This window comes from Anabrus simplex, chromosome 1 (genome assembly GCF_040414725.1).
Source record: "Anabrus simplex isolate iqAnaSimp1 chromosome 1, ASM4041472v1, whole genome shotgun sequence".
NCBI lineage: Eukaryota > Metazoa > Arthropoda > Insecta > Orthoptera > Tettigoniidae > Anabrus > Anabrus simplex.
The window spans coordinates 25,026,457-25,046,261 of record NC_090265.1 but is presented as its reverse complement, the minus strand read 5'-3'; the positions used below and the strand labels follow the sequence as shown (position 1 = coordinate 25,046,261).

The following is a 19,805-nucleotide window of genomic DNA, read 5'->3' as shown; positions in this document are numbered from 1 at the left end:
GTGTCTGTTATTTTTTCCACATGAGTGTAAAGTTCGTGGCTGTGCCATCCCCTACATTCCCTGTTTTCTTTTACTGGGTCCAAGATTTATCTTACAATTTTCCTTTCCTTTACTTTCCCAGTTTCTCTATTAGTCCCTTCCGATGCAATGCAAGGCACTATGCAGCGTACTAGGCCTCTGGGCGGATGACTGTATGGTAATGTCTTAACTTGGCATTTGTAGATATCTAGTTCTAAATGGCCTGTTAGATTATATGCCATTTCCATTTTTCTGATTCGTGAGTCGAAAGCTGCCTTCTCAGAGAGATTGGGGTCTATCCACTCACCCAAATAAACGCTTCTTTTTTTTGTGCTTGAATTTCCCCTGTCCTACATCTAGCTCTTGTAAGTAAGAAATGTCTCATCATATGAAGAGTCATTCTATTTTCTTCAAAATAATCCCAGTCTCAATGCACTTTTAATCAAACAAATATGCAGGGTTCAATGGGTTAAAAACATGTCATCACGTAACCTTCCAGCTTGCTGGGTAGTGTGGTGTTCAGCAAGTCCTCTCCATTCAGTTACATCAAACCTCAACTGATCCACCCATCTCTTTCTATGTCTTCCCACTGGGTCTACTTCCTGCTACAGGGCTGCGTGATTGCCCCCACAACGTTTTCAATGTATTGTGCTTACATTCCTTTCATTTGCTGATCCTCCTGATCTCTCTTCCTCAGATTTCTTAGCTCTCAGCTTCCTTCTCACATGATCTTGCTGAGTCTTCTTTGCTGCACTAGCCTGTACTCTACCGAGGTCTCTCATTCATCAAATCATGGCGGAATATGAGAATGGAAAAATGAGGTACAACTTAATATAAAGCAGTTTGAATTCAGGAAAAGTTATTCCACTGAAACTCAACTTGTAGGTTCCAGCAAGATAAAGCAGATATTTTATATTCAGGTCAAATGGACTATCCAAAGCTTTTTATACAGTAGATCACGGGAGACTACTGACAATTATGAGTGCAACTGGACTAGACAAAAGCAAGATCAAGTGGTCAGCTAAATTTCTAGAAAATACAACTCAGAGAATTACAGAAAGTGAAGCATCACCTCATCCTGTAATCATTAATAAGGGAGTTCAAGGCAGTTTTATTGGACCTTTATATTTTAATAATGTTATTACTTTTACTCCCCAAGAACTACTTTTTTTGGCGGTTTTCGGAGATGCCGAAGTGCCGGAATTTTGTCCTGCGCAAGCTCTTTTATGTGCCAGTAAATCTACCCACACAAGGCACCTTCAAATACCACCAGACTGAGCCAGGATCAAACCTGCCAAAATGGGGTCAGAAGGCCAGTGCTTCAATGCTATGAGCCACTCAGCCTGGCCTTTTATGTTTTCTTACCAATTTATACCAAGTGCCTCTCACCGATGATCATCAGGTGCCTATTTGCTGATGTTTCAGGAGATAATTTCAATTTTGTTTTTGAAATGTGTAGGTACAGTCAGCGCGAACATACTTATCAGGTACATCAAGCAACACCCAGTGCCAATGGAAAACACCATTTCGGTTCTCAATGCAAACTAAATTATCTTTAAAGTGTAACTTAATGTGCCCAATCGATAGGAAAGCCTCAGATTAGTCTGTTGGGAAATTCTGTTCGTGGATATTTATTGACTGTGACAGCACAAGAAAAGGAATAGGTAGTATTGGGCTGCTGTATTACAATAATGTGGAGATGGCACGGCACAGTACAAAATACAGCACAACCAGGAAAGTGGATTGCATTTCCTTAGATAAGGTGGTGGCCCCGTCGGTGTAGAAAATAACCCTGGAACCCATCAAGTAGCTGTAAAAGGTGTAAGGAGTTGCCTGATTGCCTGTCGCAGTAGCACTAAAATGTCTTTGGGAGCGGCGACTCCATTGTAATAACAGCCTAAAATGAGAACGGCACATAAATATCCCTCAGGAAAGGCAGTTCTTATGCTGGGAGAACTGCGACAAGTGGGCGACCAGTAGAGAACATTATGAAGGTGACAATAATCAACCTCATGTCCCTGAATGGAAAGTCAGAAGAGATGATTGATTTTTGTGAAGGAGAATACAGTAGAACCTCGATAATTCAAAATCCCGCCTAATTTGAAGAAGTTCTCATTCCTGGAAACATGGGGTACGGTTTTGCATGTTATTTCAATTATTTAATTAGAAATATGGACTATTGTAATTTGAAGAACAATGTTGGTCCAATTACCGAAATTCAGACTTTTAATTCAAAACTGCCTGTACGTTTAAAAAAAATAGAATTTCACAGAGTAAGTTAAATTCAAATTTTATCCGCGTCATGACAGGACGTATCTTTCGGAATGAGCAGGGTAGCTTTCCGCACTTTCACTCACCTCATTGTGTCTACAGTGTGCTTCATATTTGCTAGGTTCGAGTGAAATTGTACTTATTTTGTATTCAGCGTTTCAAAGAATGCCACAATATCAAGCAGCAAGCAGTGTGCAGAGAAGCAGAATCCGCGAACACAGGCAATGCGACAGTTGGCAAAAAATGTGGCTCATATAATCAATTCATATGCACCGGACAATATTGTAAATGCCAATGAAACTGCATTTTTTTAAATGCTGAGCCCAAACGGACTTATGGTTTTAAAGGAGAGAAGCATCAGCAGGAAAATCGTACAAGGGTTGGAGTCATTGTACTGTGTTGCAATGCACATGGAAGAGAGAGACTTTATCCCTTCATCATAGGAAAGAGTGAACAAGGGTATGAAATTCAACTGTCCTAATGCTAATAAAACAGACGATCTAATCAGTACGGTTGCTGAAATTGAATCCAATTTTTTAAAACTTGGCAATGATATCCGTAATGACGTCAAATACGAAATAAAAAAGAAGCTTCCATCCCTAGCTAACCAACTAAAATTTAAGTTAGATCCGGGTCTTAAAAAACAATTACTTGAAGTAAAAAATAAAATTAAGAACAATAATATAATTGTCACAAAAACCGATAAAGGGTCTACAACCGTTCTATTAAGCAAAGACAACTATATTAAGAAAACAGAAGAATTATTTTCTGATAACTCCTACACTTATATGGTTCATGTTTGTGGATTACTGTAGTCACGTCCTAGTTCGTGAACCATGGGCAACGGCTGAGTGGCCTAGTAAGCGGTCCTGAGAGTCGGGATACCAGCTGCTATGGAATAGGAGTGGGCATCTCTGACATATTCTGAGTCGTGGCCCTCCTTGTGCTCAGGCGGCTAGGACTATACAATTCACCGGTGGTCCATAACCCGTTAGAGGAGAGATCCTCACTTGGACTATGTGCAAGTAAGGCAGCATCCTGCTTCATGAATTTACCGAGCTCAGAACACTTTAAGCAAGCCTCGGACCTATGGGAGTATCGGAGTCCCACTCCCATTTGACAGGCGAGGGACTCCTTGGAAACAACTTGGCGAACGAAATGGAATTCGATGGGGAGCTATCAATATTAATGGGGCTTATGGAAGAAAGAAAGTAGAACTGGCTGAGTCTGCAAAGAGGATGCATTTGGATGTGCTAGGAGTAAGTGATATTAGAGTAAGGGGAGATAATGAGGAAGAGATAGGAGATTGTAAAGTGTACTTGACGGGTGTTAGAAAGGGAAGGGCAGAGTCTGGGGGTAGGGCTCTTTATCAGGAATACCATTGCACGCAACATAGTGTCTGTTAGGCACGTAAATGAGCGAATGATGTGGATAGATTTGTCAGTTGCAGGAATTAGGACTAGAATTGTGTCCGTGTATTCACCATGTGAGGGTGCAGATGAGGATGAAGTGGACAAGTTTTATGAAGCATTGAGTGACATTGTGGTCAGGGTCAACAGCAAGGATAGAATAGTGCTAATGGGCGATTTCAATGCGAGAGTTGGGAATAGAACTGAAGGATACGAAAGGGTGATTGGTAAATGTGGGGAAGATATGGAAGCTAATGGGGATGGGAAGCGTTTGCTGGACTTCTGTGCTAGTATGGGTTTAGCTGTTATGAATACATTCTTCAAGCATAAGGCTATTCAACGCTACACATGGGAGGCTAGGGGTACCAGATCCATAATAGACTATATCTTAACAGACTTCGAATTCAGGAAATCTGTTAGGAATGTACGAGTTTTTCGGGGATTTTTCGATGATACAGACCACTATCTGATCTGTAGTGAACTAAGTATCTCTAGGCCTAGGGTGGAGAAAGTGAAATCTGTCTGCAAACGAATAAGGGTAGAAAATCTCCAGGACGAGGAAATTAGACAGAAGTACATGGATATGATTAGTGAGAAGTTTCGAACAGGTTCAGGATATAGAAAGTGAATGGGTGGCATACAGGGATGCTGTAGTAGAAACAGCAAGGGAATGCCTAGGAACAACTGTGTGTAAAGATGGGAAAAGGCGAACATCTTGGTGGAATGATGAAGTGAGAGCAGCCTGTAAACGTAAAAAGAAGGCTTATCAGAAATGGCTCCAAACAAGGGCCGAGGCAGACAGGGAATTGTACGTAGATGAAAGAAACAGAGCGAAACAAATAGTTGTTGAATCCAAAAAGAAGTCATGGGAAGATTTTGGTAACAACCTGGAAAGGCTAGGTCAAGCAGCAGGGAAACCTTTCTGGACAGTAATAAAGAATCTTAGGAAGGGAGGGAAAAAGGAAATGAACAGTGTTTTGAGTAATTCAGGTGAACTCATAATAGATCCCAGGGAATCACTGGAGAGGTGGAGGGAATATTTTGAACATCTTCTCAATCTAAAAGGAAATCATCCCTGTGGTGCTGCGAACAGCCAAGCTCATGAGGAGGAGGAAAATGATGTTGGTGAAATTATGCTAGAGGAAGTGGAAAGGATGGTCATAAACTCCATTGTCATAAAGCAGCAGGAATAGATGAAATTAGACCTGAAATGGTGAATTATAGTGGGAAGGCAGGGATGAAATGGCTTCATAGAGTAGTAAAATTAGCATGGAGTGTTGGTAAGGTACCTTCAGATTGGACAAAAGCAGTAATTGCACCTATCTATAAGCAAGGGAACAGGAAGGATTGCAACAACTATCGAGGTATCTCATTGATTAGTATACCAGGCAAAGTATTCACTGGCATCTTGGAAGGGAGGGTGCTATCAGTCGTTGAGAGGAAGTTGGATGAAACCCAGTGTGGTTTCAGACCACAGAGAGGCTGTCAGGATCAGATTTTCAGTATGCGCCAGGTAATTGAAAAATGCTACGAGAGGAATAGGCAGTTGTGTTTATGTTTCGTAGATCTAGAGAAAGCATACGACAGGGTACCGAGGGAGAAGATGTTCGCTATACTGGGGGACTATGGAATTAAAGGTAATTATTAAAATCAATCAAAGGTATTTATGATGACAATTGGGCTTCAGTGAGAATTGATGGTAGAATGAGTTCTTGGTTCAGGGTACTTACAGGGGTTAGACAAGGCTGTAATCTTTCACCTTTGCTGTTCGTAGTTTACATGGATCATCTGCTGAAAGGTATAAAATGGCAGGGAGGGATTCAGTTAGGTGGAAATGTAATAAGCAGTCTGGCCTATGCTGACGACTTGGTCTTAATGGCAGATTGTGCCGAAAGCCTACAGTCTAATATCTTGGAACTTGAAAATAGGTGCAATGATTATGGTATGAAAATTAGCCTCTCGAAGACTAAATTGATGTCAGTAGGTAAGAAATTCAATGGAATTGAATGTCAGATTGGTGATACAAAGCTAGAACAGGTCGATAATTTCAAGTATTTAGGTTGTGTATTCTCCCAGGATGGTAATATAGTAAGTGAGATTGAATCAAGGTGTCGTAAAGCTAATGCAGTGAGCTCGCAGTTGCGATCAACAGTATTCTGTAAGAAGGAAGTCAGCTCCCAGATGAAACTATCATTACATCGGTCTGTTTTCAGACCAACTTTGCTTTACGGGAGCGAAAGCTGGGTGGACTCAGGATATCTTATTCATAAGTTAGAAGTAACAGACATGAAAGTAGCAAGAATGATTGCTGGTACGAACAGGTGGGAACAATGGCAGGATGGTACTCGGAATGAGGAGATAAAGGCTAATTTAGGAATGAACTCGATGGATGAAGCTGTATGCATAAACCGGCTTCGGTGGTGGGGTCATGTGAGGCGAATGGAGGAGGATAGGTTACCTAGGAGAATAATGGACTCTGCTATGGAGGGTAAGAGAAGTAGAGGTAGACCAAGACGACGATGGTTAGACTCGGTTTCTAACGATTTAAAGGTAAGAGGTATAGAACTAAATGAGGCCACAACACTAGTTGAAAATCGAGGATTGTGGCGACGTTTAGTAAATTCACAGAGGCTTGCAGACTGAACGCTGAAAGGCATAACAGTCTATAATGATAATGTATGTATGTATGTATGTATGTATGTATGCCTACACTTATAGTAAACATAGACCCAATTCTAAGAATCCAACGATGCTTAAAGAATCTTTTGAAAAATTCATCTTTTCATTTACAGGAACAAGAATATCAAAAACTTACAACAATGAATCCTAAGTTACCTACCTACCTACCTACCTACCTACCTACCTACCTACCTACCTACCTAAAATCCATAAAAAAGATATACCTGTACACCCTATCATAAATAGTAGAAATAGCCCTACATACAGACTTTCAAAATTTTGTACAATGTTTTCTTAGTAATCATTTTAAATTTAACAATGAAGCCTATGTAAAAAATTTCGTAAATGTTTGTGAGAAATTGGCTAATTTCAAACTACAGCAAAACCACATAATGGTCTCGTACGACATCACCAATATGTTCACACCTAAGTATTTATTTTCCACCTTGTTGATACACTAAATTGCTTAAGGCAACTTATTGGTCATCATCATCATCATCATCATCATCATTTCCCTTTATCCAGCTGTAGCCGGGTAGGGGCAAATATGGTTCCTCTCCACTTTCTTCGGTCTTTCCACCACTCCTCCTCCAACACTGCATCCCAGTCCAGGTTTCTTTCTATAATGCTGCGTTGGATAGTATCCTTCCATCTCAATTGTGGTCGCCCATGGCCTCTCCTTCCTTGGATTTGCATTTCCATCACCTTTTTTGGCATTCTTTCGTCACTCATTCGCTTTATGTGCCCAAACCATCTTAGTCGGCTCTTCTCTATTCTATCATTAATTTTTTCCACTCCAATTTCTTCCCGGATTTTCTCATTCCTTATTTTGTCTCTTCTACTCTTCTGTATCATACTCCTCAAGAACTTCATTTCGGCTGCCTGTATTCTCTCATCCTTCTTTGCCACTGTCCAAGTTTCTGCTCCGTAAGTTGTTACGGGTACGTAATACATCTTGTACATAGTATCCTTTGCTTCCGTTGGCAAATCTTTGTCCCATAACATGTTTCTTACACTATGATAGAAACGACTTCCAGCTTGAATCCTTTTATTAATCTCAGCATCCAGTCGAGCATTCTCCATTAATTCACTCCCCAGGTATTTAAACGTTTCCACTACTTCCAGGGGCTTGTCTGCAAGTCTAATCTGACCTTTCCCTTCTTTCTCCCCTCTAGTCATAACATTATTCGTATATTATTAACATCTTCAGCCACATAACACTGTTTAGATGAAAAATTCATGTAATGACAAATTATCAATGCTTTAGAGGAAGTGTCCTTAAAATTAACATAAGAAGATTGACAATACTGAAAACAAAAATCAGTGATGGCAAATGTGTCGTCTACAAATCTCAGCCACACATGGAGTCCATTGATTTTATTTATTATTCTATTTTGTTAGTCTCTAAATTATCCATGAAAATACTGGCAAGAATACCCTAGCCCATAGCTAAGCCCTTTTGATGATAGATGTTATTATTAAAGGTAAAATAGTTATTATTTAGAACAAATTTCAATAAATTGAAAAAATCATTTATTTAAAGAAGCACGTCAATAGCGGATTCAGAACTCTTAACACGAACCAAAATATATTTTTACAATTTCAACACCGTAAATTCAACCTATAACAAATTTTTGAATTCCAGAATTTATAGGCTCAAGTGTGCCCAATGAAATTTTTCTTACCTTGGGCAAAATGGACGTAGTTTCCAAGCATTACAACGCCTCTAAGCATAGTAAGTATTCTGGAATGGACAATCACATGAAAGAGACGGGACACAATTTTACTACGACTGATAAAGACCTTCAAATCTTAAAATGCGTAAACAAGAGCAAATTGATGACTGAATTTGAAAATTTTTTTTTTGATCAGCATTTCAATAATAATAAAAATTTAAACGATGTCTTGGAAACAAAAAGTCCGGTAATCGAACAACTTCCTAATTTACTCACTTCTTATAATATAAATACCACTAATTATGAACTCGCCAACAATATTCCTACAGTAACAGTAGCAGCTTCACCGCCACCTCACCGTACTACGTCCCCTCCAAAGACCACTAGTGATCTCAAGGTTTCACCCTCCCCTCCTCACCTGACTCACTCCCCGCCACTACAAGCACACCCATACAATATGAGAAGCAGTAACAAACCGACTGCTAGACTTTCTCGTGCAGCCAATGCTGCTAGTTGCCTTTCTACCATTATACTGTAGGGGTAGGGTAAGATATTCATTACACTTAGTTATAATACTCCAAGTTATAGCAACTTACACTCACTTTCCTTTATATTTCAGACTTCAACACGCGATACATTGCAGTTCATATTACATCCAATTTCTTGTTGAACTTCCCTTATTGACTTCATCAGAAGATATAGTACAAGTTTACGACATACAACTACAAGTCCACTATACACAACAGATTTAGGAGAAAATCGATCAATTTCTGATATTTTGATGCTTCAGCAAGTGCCATTCGACTGTTCATAACACGTATACTCCCCGCTCAACCGGCTATTCCACTACGAAACAATATGTACCCGACTCTCGTTCTTAATTATCACTAGGATGAGATTTTACTATATATTGAAATTTTTAATTAATCCATACATCATATTACTTATGGTGTACACAACATTTGTAATCATTGGAAAATCCTACTGTAAATATTAAGGCTTTTTATGATTTTGATCATTAATCACAGAATCAATGTTTACATAATTTTTGACATTGTAAAAAACTTTTTATCTCTGTTAGATATGAAGTCAACAAAACAACTATCTTATTAAAGTTTTATGACTTAATTTAAAATTAGCATAACTTCCACCGCTTTGGAGAACTAATGACCATCAATTATTACAATATTACAATAAACTATTAGATTTTAAGAGATAGTCTTCATCTGACTCAGGGCCCTGACCTAACTTAAGAGTATTTAATGGCTGAAGATGTCCCATATTAAACAATATGTAATAATTGTATCCTAATTGGATTGTATTGAACAAGTGAATATTAATAAACTATTTGTAACTTTTTAATTCCGGTATAGGAAAGTTAGGTAAGCCACAAGGGTGTCTGGCACTTTCCGTGCAAGTACAAGGCATACAGTATGGTAATCAAAAAATAAAGCATTTACACAGGGGAGCAAGCATAATTTGTTCTCGTCTCTGAATTGCGTGTTTTTTCTTTCGTTGCATGAGGTTAAGTTTGCCAGGGATTTATCGAAGTGCATCATTTGAATAATGTAAATGCACCTTGTTGAAAACATTTTAGAAATAGGATTTTCCATGGTATTTGAAAGGTTTAAACCGTGAATCAGGTGATTACTTGCATTAATGTGTCTTAGAATGAGACACGGAAAGGTTTGGCATTTCTGAATTACAAGAGAAGTGCCATGGCGGGAAATCGTACTGTACTGTGTTGTAATGCAGACGGAAGTGAGAGACTTTCTCCCCTCGTCATATGAAAGTTCGATAAGCCAAGAATTTTAAGGGCATCGGGTACTTCCTGTGCAGGTACTGGGCATATAAAATGCATACAGTACAGTAATCCAATAAATAAAGCACTTGAACACAAGAGCGAACATAGATTTCTCCTCGTCTTTGAATCATGTTTTGTTTTTCTTTCGTTGCATGAGGTGTTTGTCAGTGAGTTACCCGAGTGCATTATTTGAATACTGTAAATGCACCTTGTTGGATACATTTTGAAAATAGTTTTTTCCATGACATTTGAAAGGTTTAAACTGTGAATAAAGGTTAATTGCATGCAGTAACGAATCTTAGAATATTTTGTGATGTGGCAAGGGTTGGTATTTCTGAATTACGAGTTGACAGTTAATTCAAAATCACATCATTCAAAGTCCGATTTTTTCCTCCCAACGAGTTTGAATTAATGAGGTTTTACTGTGTGGATAAGATGGGACTAAGTGAGATGTCAATTGGGAAGGAAATGCGAATGACTGGAAGCATGACCAACAAATGGCAAATAAGTTAATATGGGAAGGACAGCTGATTCAGAAAGTGATGGAACCAACCAGAGGGAAAAATATCCTGGATGTCGTGCTGATAAAACCAGATGAGCTCTATAGGGAAACTGAAGTAATAGATGGTATTAGTGATCATGAAGCTGTTTTTGTCGTAGTTAAAAAGAAATGTGATAGAAAGGAAGGTCTTAAAAATAGGACTGTTAGGCAGTACCATATGGCTGATAAAGCAGGCATGAGGCAGTTTCTAAAAAGTAACTAATATCGGTGGAAAACGGTAAATAAAAATGTAAACAGACTCTGGGAAGGGTTTAAAGAAATTGTTGAGGAATGCGAAAACAGGTTTGTACCATTAAGGGTAGTAAGGAATGGTAAAGACCCACCTTATTATAATAGAGAAATAAAGAGACTAAGAAGGAGGTGCAGACTGGAAAGAAATAGAGTTAGAAATGGCTGTGGAAGTAAGGAGAAATTGAAGGAACTTACTAGAAAATTGAATCTAGTAAAGAAGGCAGCTAAGGATAACATGATGGCAAGCATAACTGACAGTCATACAAATTTTAGTGAAAAATGGAAGGGTATGTATAGGTATTTTAAGGCAGAAACAGGTTCCAAGAAGGACATTCCAGGAATAATTAATGAACAAGGGGAGTGTGTATGTGAGGATCTTCAAAAGGCAGAAGTATTCAGTCAACAGTATGTAAAGATTGTTAGTTACAAGGATAATGTCGAGATAGTAGAGGAGACTAAGGCCAAAGAAGTAATAAAATTTACATATGATTACAATGACATTTATAATAAGATACAAAAGTTGAAAACTAGAAAAGCGGCTGGAATTGATCAGATTTCTGGGGATATACTAAAGACAATGGGTTGGGATATAGTACCATATCTGAAGTACTTATTTGATTATTGTTTGGTCGGAGGAGCTATACCAGATGAATGGAGAGTTGCTATAGTAGCCCCTGTGTATAAAGGAAAGGGTGATAGACATAAAGCTGAAAATTACAGGCCAGTAAGTTTGACATGCATTGTATGTAAGCTTTGGGAAGGCATTCTTTTTGATTGTATTAGACATGTTTGTGAAATTAATAACTCGTTCGATAGAAGGCAGTTCGGTTTTAGGAAAGGTTATTCCACTGAAGCTCAACTTGTAGGATTCCAGCAAGATATAGCAGGTATCTTGGACTCTGGAGGTCAAATGGACTGTATCGCGATTGATCTGTCTGAAGCATTTGATAGGGTGAATCATGGGAGACTACTGGGAAAAATGAGTGCAATCGAACTAGACAAAATAGTGACTGAATGGGTTGCTATATTTCTAGAAAATAGATCTCAGAGAATTAGAGTAGGTGAAGCTTTATCTGACCCTGTAATAATTAAGAGGGGAATTCCTCAAGGCAGTATTATCGGACCTTTATGTTTTCTTATATATATAAATGATATGAGTAAAGGAGTGGAATCGGAGGTAAGGCTTTTTGCGGATGATGTTATTCTCTATAGAGTGATAAATAAGTTACAAGATTGTGAGCAATTGCAACGGGACCTCGAAAATGTTGTGAGATGGACAGCAGGCAATGGTATGTTGATAAACGGGGTTAAAAGTCAGGTTGTGAGTTTCACACATAGGATAAGTCCTCTCAGTTTTAATTACTGTGTTGATGGGGTGAAAGTTCCTTTTGGGGATCATTGTAAGTATCTAGGTGTTAATATAAGGAAAGATCATCATTGGGGTAATCACATAAATGGGATTGTAAATAAAGGGTACAGATCTCTGCACATGGTTATGAGGGTGTTTAGGGGTTGTAGTAAGGATGTACAGGAGAGTGCACATAAGTCTCTGGTAAGACCCCAACTGGAGTATGGTTCCAATGTATGGGACCCTCACCAGGATTACCCGATTCAAGAACCGGAAAACATCCAAAGAAAAGCAGCTCGATTTGTTCTGGGTGATTTCCGACAAAAGAGTAGCGTTACAAAAATGTTGCAATGTTTGGGTTGGGAAGAATTGAGAGAACGAAGAAGAGCAGCTCGACTAAGTGGTATGTTACATGTAACTAATCTCATTATTAGACCCGTATTGAACTATGCTATGATATACTAACAATTTGTTGGTTATTTTGATCCACCTTTTCAATACAAATTACAGTTTGTGTTGCTAAGTTGTAATGTTACAACACTAATTTACCGGGACATGTTTCACTTTTATTCATAAGCATCATCAGCCTATACTATTGCCTCAAGGTTTGTCATTTTTGGGTTGTTGTTACAAATTTCATTACATTGAAAGTAAATCTGATTTCAGTGATAACAATATTTATGATCGCATAGCGTGTGAGGTTATGTCATGAAACATGTACTGTATATAGACATTTATACGTTTAGTTAATGTAAGAACCTGTAATTAATTTATTCTTACCTGTATATATAATTTGTAATCCACTACAGAATTGTGTAAATATTGTTATCACTGAAATCAGATTTACTTTCAATGTAATGAAATTTGTAACAACAACCCAAAAATGACAAACCTTGAGGCAATAGTATACGCTGATGATGCTTATGAATAAAAGCGAAACATGTCCCGGTAAATTAGTGTTGTAACATTACAACTTAGCAACACAAACTGTAATTTGTATTGAAAAGGTGGATCAAAATAACCAACAAATTGTTAGTATATCGTAAGTGGTATGTTCCGAGCTGTCAGCGGAGAGATGGCGTGGAATGACATTAGTAGACGAATAAGTTTGAATGGCGTTTATAAAAGTAGGAAAGATCACAATATGAAGATAAAGTTGGAATTCAAGAGGACAAACTGGGGAAAATATTCATTTATAGGAAGGGGAGTTAGGGATTGGAATAACTTACCACGGGAGATGTTCAATAAATTTCCAATTTCTTTGAAATCATTTAGGAAAAGTCTAGGAAAGCAACAGATAGGGAATCTGCCACCTGGGCGACTGCCCTAAATGCAGATTAGTATTGATTGATTGATTGATTGATTGATTGATAGAAAGGAAAAGGAAAGAAGTTGAAGAAGGGATACACTCTCCACTGAGTGAAACACATAAGAGAAGTGGGGATAATAACCAGCAAGATCTTAGAAGAGTGTGTAGATAAAGTGGACTACATAAGTGATAGAATAATCAAGATAAAGTTAAGGACACAAATGGAATAAAGGATGACGCAAGTGTGATAAACGGATATAACTTGAAAACAGTATTCTCTCACATGGGTAAATAATGCAAGATCGAGCTCTAATTATTATTATTATTATTATTATTATTATTATTATTATTATTATTATTACTTGTGATGTATCCATTTAGTAATAGTATTATGATTATTTACGCAGTCGAATGATCGCATAGCGTGTGAGGTTATGTCATGAAACATGTACTGTATATAGACATTTATACGTTTAGTTAATGTAAGAACCTGTGATTAATTTATTCTTACCTGTATATATAATTTGTAATCCACTACAGAATTGTGTAACACACTGTAACAACCAGAATGGTAATAGGTAGACGAGAACAATGGAGAATATTCTGTACACTATATGTATTAAGCACACTAGAATATATGAGAAGGCATTTTGTGACGTATCTTTCTGGAAGCCTGGGCAGGCACCTGTATAAAGAGGCGATCTTGATGGTTGACGAGTCATTGCCTAGTTGGAATTATTGTTTCGTAGGAGTTTCACTGGTGTGCACGTGTTTGTGGTTGACATGCAGTGAGTGCAGTCTGCATGTTGAAGTGATAGGTAGTTGTTAAAAATGGCGACTTGTTGATATTCTTGAAGTGAAGTGTTTTGTTTGTGATACAGTGATTAAGGTTATGTGTATTAATTTCTAAATAATTGTGAATAAATCCATGTACGCAAGTTGACAGCATTTTGTGTGTGTCATTGTCGATACGTTAACTGGCGACCGTGACAGGACTCTTAGAATCTATTGGACTCGAAAATGAAGAACAACCAGAGGACCATGGTGATGTTTGAACATTTAATTTCCTTGATTCAAACCTAGTCTAAAAACATCGAGGCCCAGTTTGGAAAACTCGAAGAGAACGTCGAGGCCCAGTTTGGAAAACTCGAGGGGAACATCGAGGCCTAGTTCAAGACAGGATTGACGTCAGAGGAGGGAGCGGAATACCCGATCACTGGACTTCGTGGGCAGGAGATGGAAGTACGACGAAGCCCGCAACCTTGTTCGACCTGCAAGGTAGTTGTGGGAGAATTCAGCACGCGCGGCAGTGTCCACCAACCAAGAGCCGACTACCGAGTCCAGCTGCATGAGAGGACTCAGCGCACCGATGGAACGCTGCGGGTATTCGATGCCGAGACCGAACCACCAGACGACGTGACGGTAAATGGGCCATACCAGTATGACACCAAGAGCGAGGAGCTCAACAGCAGCAGTAAGCTCCACGACACCGTGAACTGTCCAGGGAGGATGTTCAGCGTGAAGCAAAACTATGGGAAGGCTCAGACGATGTCCCAGGAGATGGAAGCAGCAATGGTAATGATACAGCCAGTGGCACCCTCTCTAGGAGACGGACAACCAATGGGGTCCGAACCGACAACCAACAAACGAGGGTGCCACCTGACAGAACACAAAGGTACGAACAAGGGGAAATCCAGCGGAACTTCGAATGCCACGCGAGGATCTGTGGAACACCATCACCAGGAACAAAGACACCGTCAACTGGACTCAGCGGACCCACCATGGGAAGGTGCTGGTCGATCAAACCGCCGGACTGCGAACTGTGGACTTTGACAGCGCCAACAGGAGGGCTGTGTGACTGAGGTAGTCTGGGTGTAGTTAAACAGCGAGGACAAAGAGACTGTGGAAATTGTTTCAAGTTATAGGGGAGATATTGACGCAAGTGTGATAAACGGATATAACTTGAAAACAATATTCTCTCACCTGTGGGTAAATAATGCAAGATCGAGCTCAAATTATTATTATTATTATTATTATTATTATTATTATTATTATTATTATTATTATTATTATTATTATTATTATTACTTGTGATGTACATCCATTTAGTATTATGATTATTTACGTAGTCGAATGATCGCATAGTGTGTGAGGTTATGTCATGAAACATGTACTGTATATAGACATTTATACGTTTAGAATAGGTAGACGAGAACAATGGAGAATATTCTGTACACTATATGTATTAAGCACACTAGAATATACGAGAAGGCATTTTGTGACGTATCTTTCTGGAAGCCTGGGGAGGTACCTATATAAAGAGACGATCTTGATGGTAGACAAGTCATTGCCTAGTTGCGAGTTATTGTTTCGTAGGTGTTTCACTGGTGAGCACGTGTTTGTGGTTGACATGCAGTGGGTGCAGTCTCCATGTTGAAGTAATAGGCAGTTGTTAAAAACGACAGCTTGTTGATATTCTCGAAGTGAAGTGTTTTGTTTATGATACAGTGATTAAGGTAATGTGTATTGATTTGTATATAATTGCGAATAAATCCATGTACGCAAATTGACAGCATTTTGTGTGCGTCATTGTAGATATGTTAAGGATTTCATCCAAGTGTACACACTCCAGACTGGATGCAAAGAAGAAGATACAGACAAATTCCTGGAGACTCTGGAGAGAGAAATAAAGGATGTGGAAGTAAATGCCATGGGAGACTTTAAAGCAATGGTGGGATGCAACAGAAAAGGAATGGAACAAGTAAATGGACATCTTAAATATGGAAAGAGGAATGAATAATGAGAGAAGCTGGTGGATTTTAGTGTGAAGAAGAATAGTAAAAAGATTACAAGACATGGATGGGGAAACAGAAGGACACTTCTTAATGGAAAGACCAAATCTTAGACCGTTATTACATTTAACACTCTTGTCAGAAGTCTTTAATGGAGAACAGAGTAGTGGTAGAAAAATGAAATATATAAGAGAGAAGAAAATAAAAGTATGGAAATTACAAGAAATAGAAGTAAAAGAAAAAAATTCCAATATAAATGGTAAGAAAACATACCCAGAACTGAGGCAGACAGGGACAGGGAGCTGAAAATGCTGTAAGAGACAGTAAGAAATGAGGACATCAGGAGGGAAATCAAAGTATACTACACAGTACAGGGCGATGAACTTCGTTGGTATGAACATGTTAAGAGGATGGAAGAGGGAAGGATGCCAAAGTGGATAATGGAGACCCAGATAGAAAGGAGGGCAAGAGAGAGACCCAGACTAAGGAGGTTGAAAATGATCAAGAACAGTCAGGCTGAGTAGCCAAGACGATACAGCGCTGGTCTTCTGAGCCCAATTTGGCAGGTTCAACCCTGGTTCAGTCTGGTGGTATTTGAAGGGGCTCAAATCCGTCAGCCTCGTGTAAGTAGATTTACTGGCATGTAAGAGAACTCCTCCGGGACAAGGTAAATGGATGGTGATTATGATGATAAATTTCAAAAGATAACTCCAAAATTCCTAATAAAAGAAACCATCTTTGAAAATAATAGTTTTTTAATAATAAAAATAGTCACATAGTGCAATGAACAATGCATAGAAAGCACAGGATCTAAAAATAAGCAATATATAGCACGGTATTGTCAACTTCTTCATTTTCCTCTTTTCTAGCCTTATACGTGGCCACAGTGTGGGTATTCCCGAGTATCGCTCAGGATCGGCTCTTCTGTTTTGGGCTGCTGGAATGTCCTCCTTCCTCAGGGCAGTTTCAGTTGTTCACTACCAAGTTGCTGTTGAGGCATCCTCAGCCTCTCATCGATTCAGCGAAGGCAAGCGCTTCATGTGAAGGATGATCTTCATTACACCGTTTGACGTGCCTGTACAAGTGGAGTTTTCCTTCCTCCAGTTTCTCATGGACAGCAGTAATGCTGAAGGTTTCCCGCACATGGTCACTGAGCACTCTGTCAGTCAAGACCACTGCAGCATTCACATCTCCATAGCATGCATCTACTGACCGTGTGCCCAGTGTTCAGAGCCATACATGAGGGCAGGTCTAATAATCATCTTTTAAATTCTTCGTTTAAGCTTTATGGGCATTTGTCTGTCCCAAAAGATACCTGTCAGTGATCACCATTTCAGCCAGCCAACATTAATGTGGTGTTTGACACAGTCCTTGATTGTGGCGTCGGTGGTGCAGCAGAGTTGAGATACCTGGACTATTATCATCAGTCGTTCACCAGCTAGGAAGACTCTAGCTCTGCAAAGTTGCAGAACTGTTCCCACCCACTAGGAAAGTTAAAAAACAACACCTTGTTCTGATCAATTCACACAAGACTATAGGGGGTAGACTCTATTTGAACAAACCTGGATATTAACGTTGCATTTGTACTTGACCAACATCTTGACGCAATGCACGTGCTGTTTGTTAACTGCCACGTGGAGAGCAGTGCAGCGGCCCTTGTTCATCGCATCCAGGTCAGCTCCACGTTTGAGAAGGATCTCCATGATCTCTGGCTGGTTCCTGAAACATATTACATAGAGTCTCTACACAGCTCTTTCAGAAGGTAATAACAGCTATCATGCTATTGGAAATAATCTGCAAAGTAGAGCGCAGCAATCATCGAAACAAACAAGACTAGAGTAACATACAGAGGAAAGAAAAGCACAGAGAAGGAAGATACATGTATTCTGGGAAGTATGACTGAAGAAATTTGGGGACACAGAAAGTTAATACCGTATAATCTCGAATACCACCCGCCACCGAATAAGACCCGCACCCTTATTTTGAAAGAACAAAAAAAGGCAAGTCAAAATTATTTACAATCTTTACTAACACACATCAAATTATTCGAAAATACAAATAAAAGTACCTAAACAAACATTTCCAGAACGATATCAGAGTTCATTCATCATCATCATCAGTACTAACTTCAGAACTTTCATCACCATCACCTTCCGACAAAATGTCATCATCGCTGCCATTCATAGCATTAGAAATGCTACATTTCCTGAAGCTCTTCCATATGAGGTCTCCAGGGATACAATTCCATTCCATCAAAATCCACAAACACAGCAGCTGAACTTCCGGGCACTGAATGCGACCAGTTGGCGTCAGTGTGTGATTATCAGCCGCCATCCATTCTGTATAGAGCTGTTTCAAGGCTGCTTTAAATGGATGGTTCACGCAGGCATCCAGCAGCTATAGCGTAGACATCATCCCACCCGGAATGACTGCTACGTCGGTTTTCCCATCCTTGATATGTTTCTTCACAGCGTCTATTGTGTGGCCGCGGTAACTGTCGAAAACAAGCAAGCTCTTTTGTCCCAATAATGCACCAGGGTGATGTTGCCAGACACACTTTACCCAGTCTTCCACAAGTGAACTGTCCATCTAGCCGTAGTTCCGAAATCTGACGATGACACCAGCGGGTAGATTTTTAAGAAGCATCTTTCACTTGAGAACAATGTACGGTGGCAATTTGGTTCCGTCGGCGAGAATACACAACATTACCTTACACCGTTGTTTTTCATTACCACCTGTTCTAATGGTAACACTGGTGGCGGCGGTGGCGTTGTCTTTATGTCCCATTAACTACTTCTGATGATTTTCAGACACACCAAGGTGCTGGAATTTTGTCCTGCAAGAGTTCTTTTACGTCCCAGTAAATCTACTGACAGAGGCTGATGTATTTGAGAAGATTCAAATACCTCCATGCTGAGCCAAGATCGAACCTGCCAAGTTGGTGTCCAGCCTTCAAAAGCCCAACTACCTCCACCGGTTTTAACCCCCGATCTTGGGAGACTGGCACTCTACCATTGATTCACAGAGGGAGCTAGGAAACGAATGAACAGGGGACTTCTTCAAGAGCAATACAAGAATTTTCCAAACAATGGGTTCTGCATCCTTTCATCAAAATTCAGAAATGGCAATTTTGACTCTACTTGCACCCACCATGAGCATGACAGAGAGGTTTTGTTAAGCTACAAAATATCTAGATGAGATATACGTACGCAAGTATCTGCAATTTTGCTCTAACCGATCAAATGCTGAAATCACAAACAGAGTTCAATGAGGAGCTGTCCTTTACCATCAGGTCAGAAGCCTTCTCTGGGACAGCCAGATTCCAATAATAACCAAACAAACACTTTATCAATCTTACTTCTTGCCCATAATAACCTATGGCCTTGAAATCATCACAGGCAGAGATACAAGTAGACTCCAAGCTGCAGAAATGAAATTCCTCCAGACAATGCTACAAAAAACCAAAATAGATAAAGTCCGCAATGAGAGGATTCGCCAAGAGATTCAAATAAGAGAATCGTTATGTGATACCATAATCAGATCAAGATTGAAATGGTATGGCCATGTAATGAGAATTCTTGCTCAGTAGGGAGAAAAATTTAGATGGCAAAAGACCTAGAGGCAGACCTCGAAGGAGATGGATCGAACAAGTCAAACAAGATCTAGAACACACAGGAGTGGATTGGAACCAAGTACAGGAAGAAGA

At 39.4% G+C, this 19,805-nt stretch overlaps 1 protein-coding gene across 3 annotated transcripts in view; it reads right to left on the bottom strand.

The window, feature by feature from the left end:
• mib2 (mind bomb 2) overlaps positions 1-19,805 on the bottom strand; it is a 223,286-nt gene that overhangs the window by 103,444 nt on the left and 100,037 nt on the right. For all 3 annotated transcript variants that reach the window (XM_067155808.2, XM_067155799.2, XM_067155789.2), the window contains exon 12: positions 17,662-17,818. In XM_067155808.2, coding sequence (XP_067011909.2) covers positions 17,662-17,818 — 157 coding nt within the window. The remainder of the gene's footprint in view (positions 1-17,661; positions 17,819-19,805) is intronic.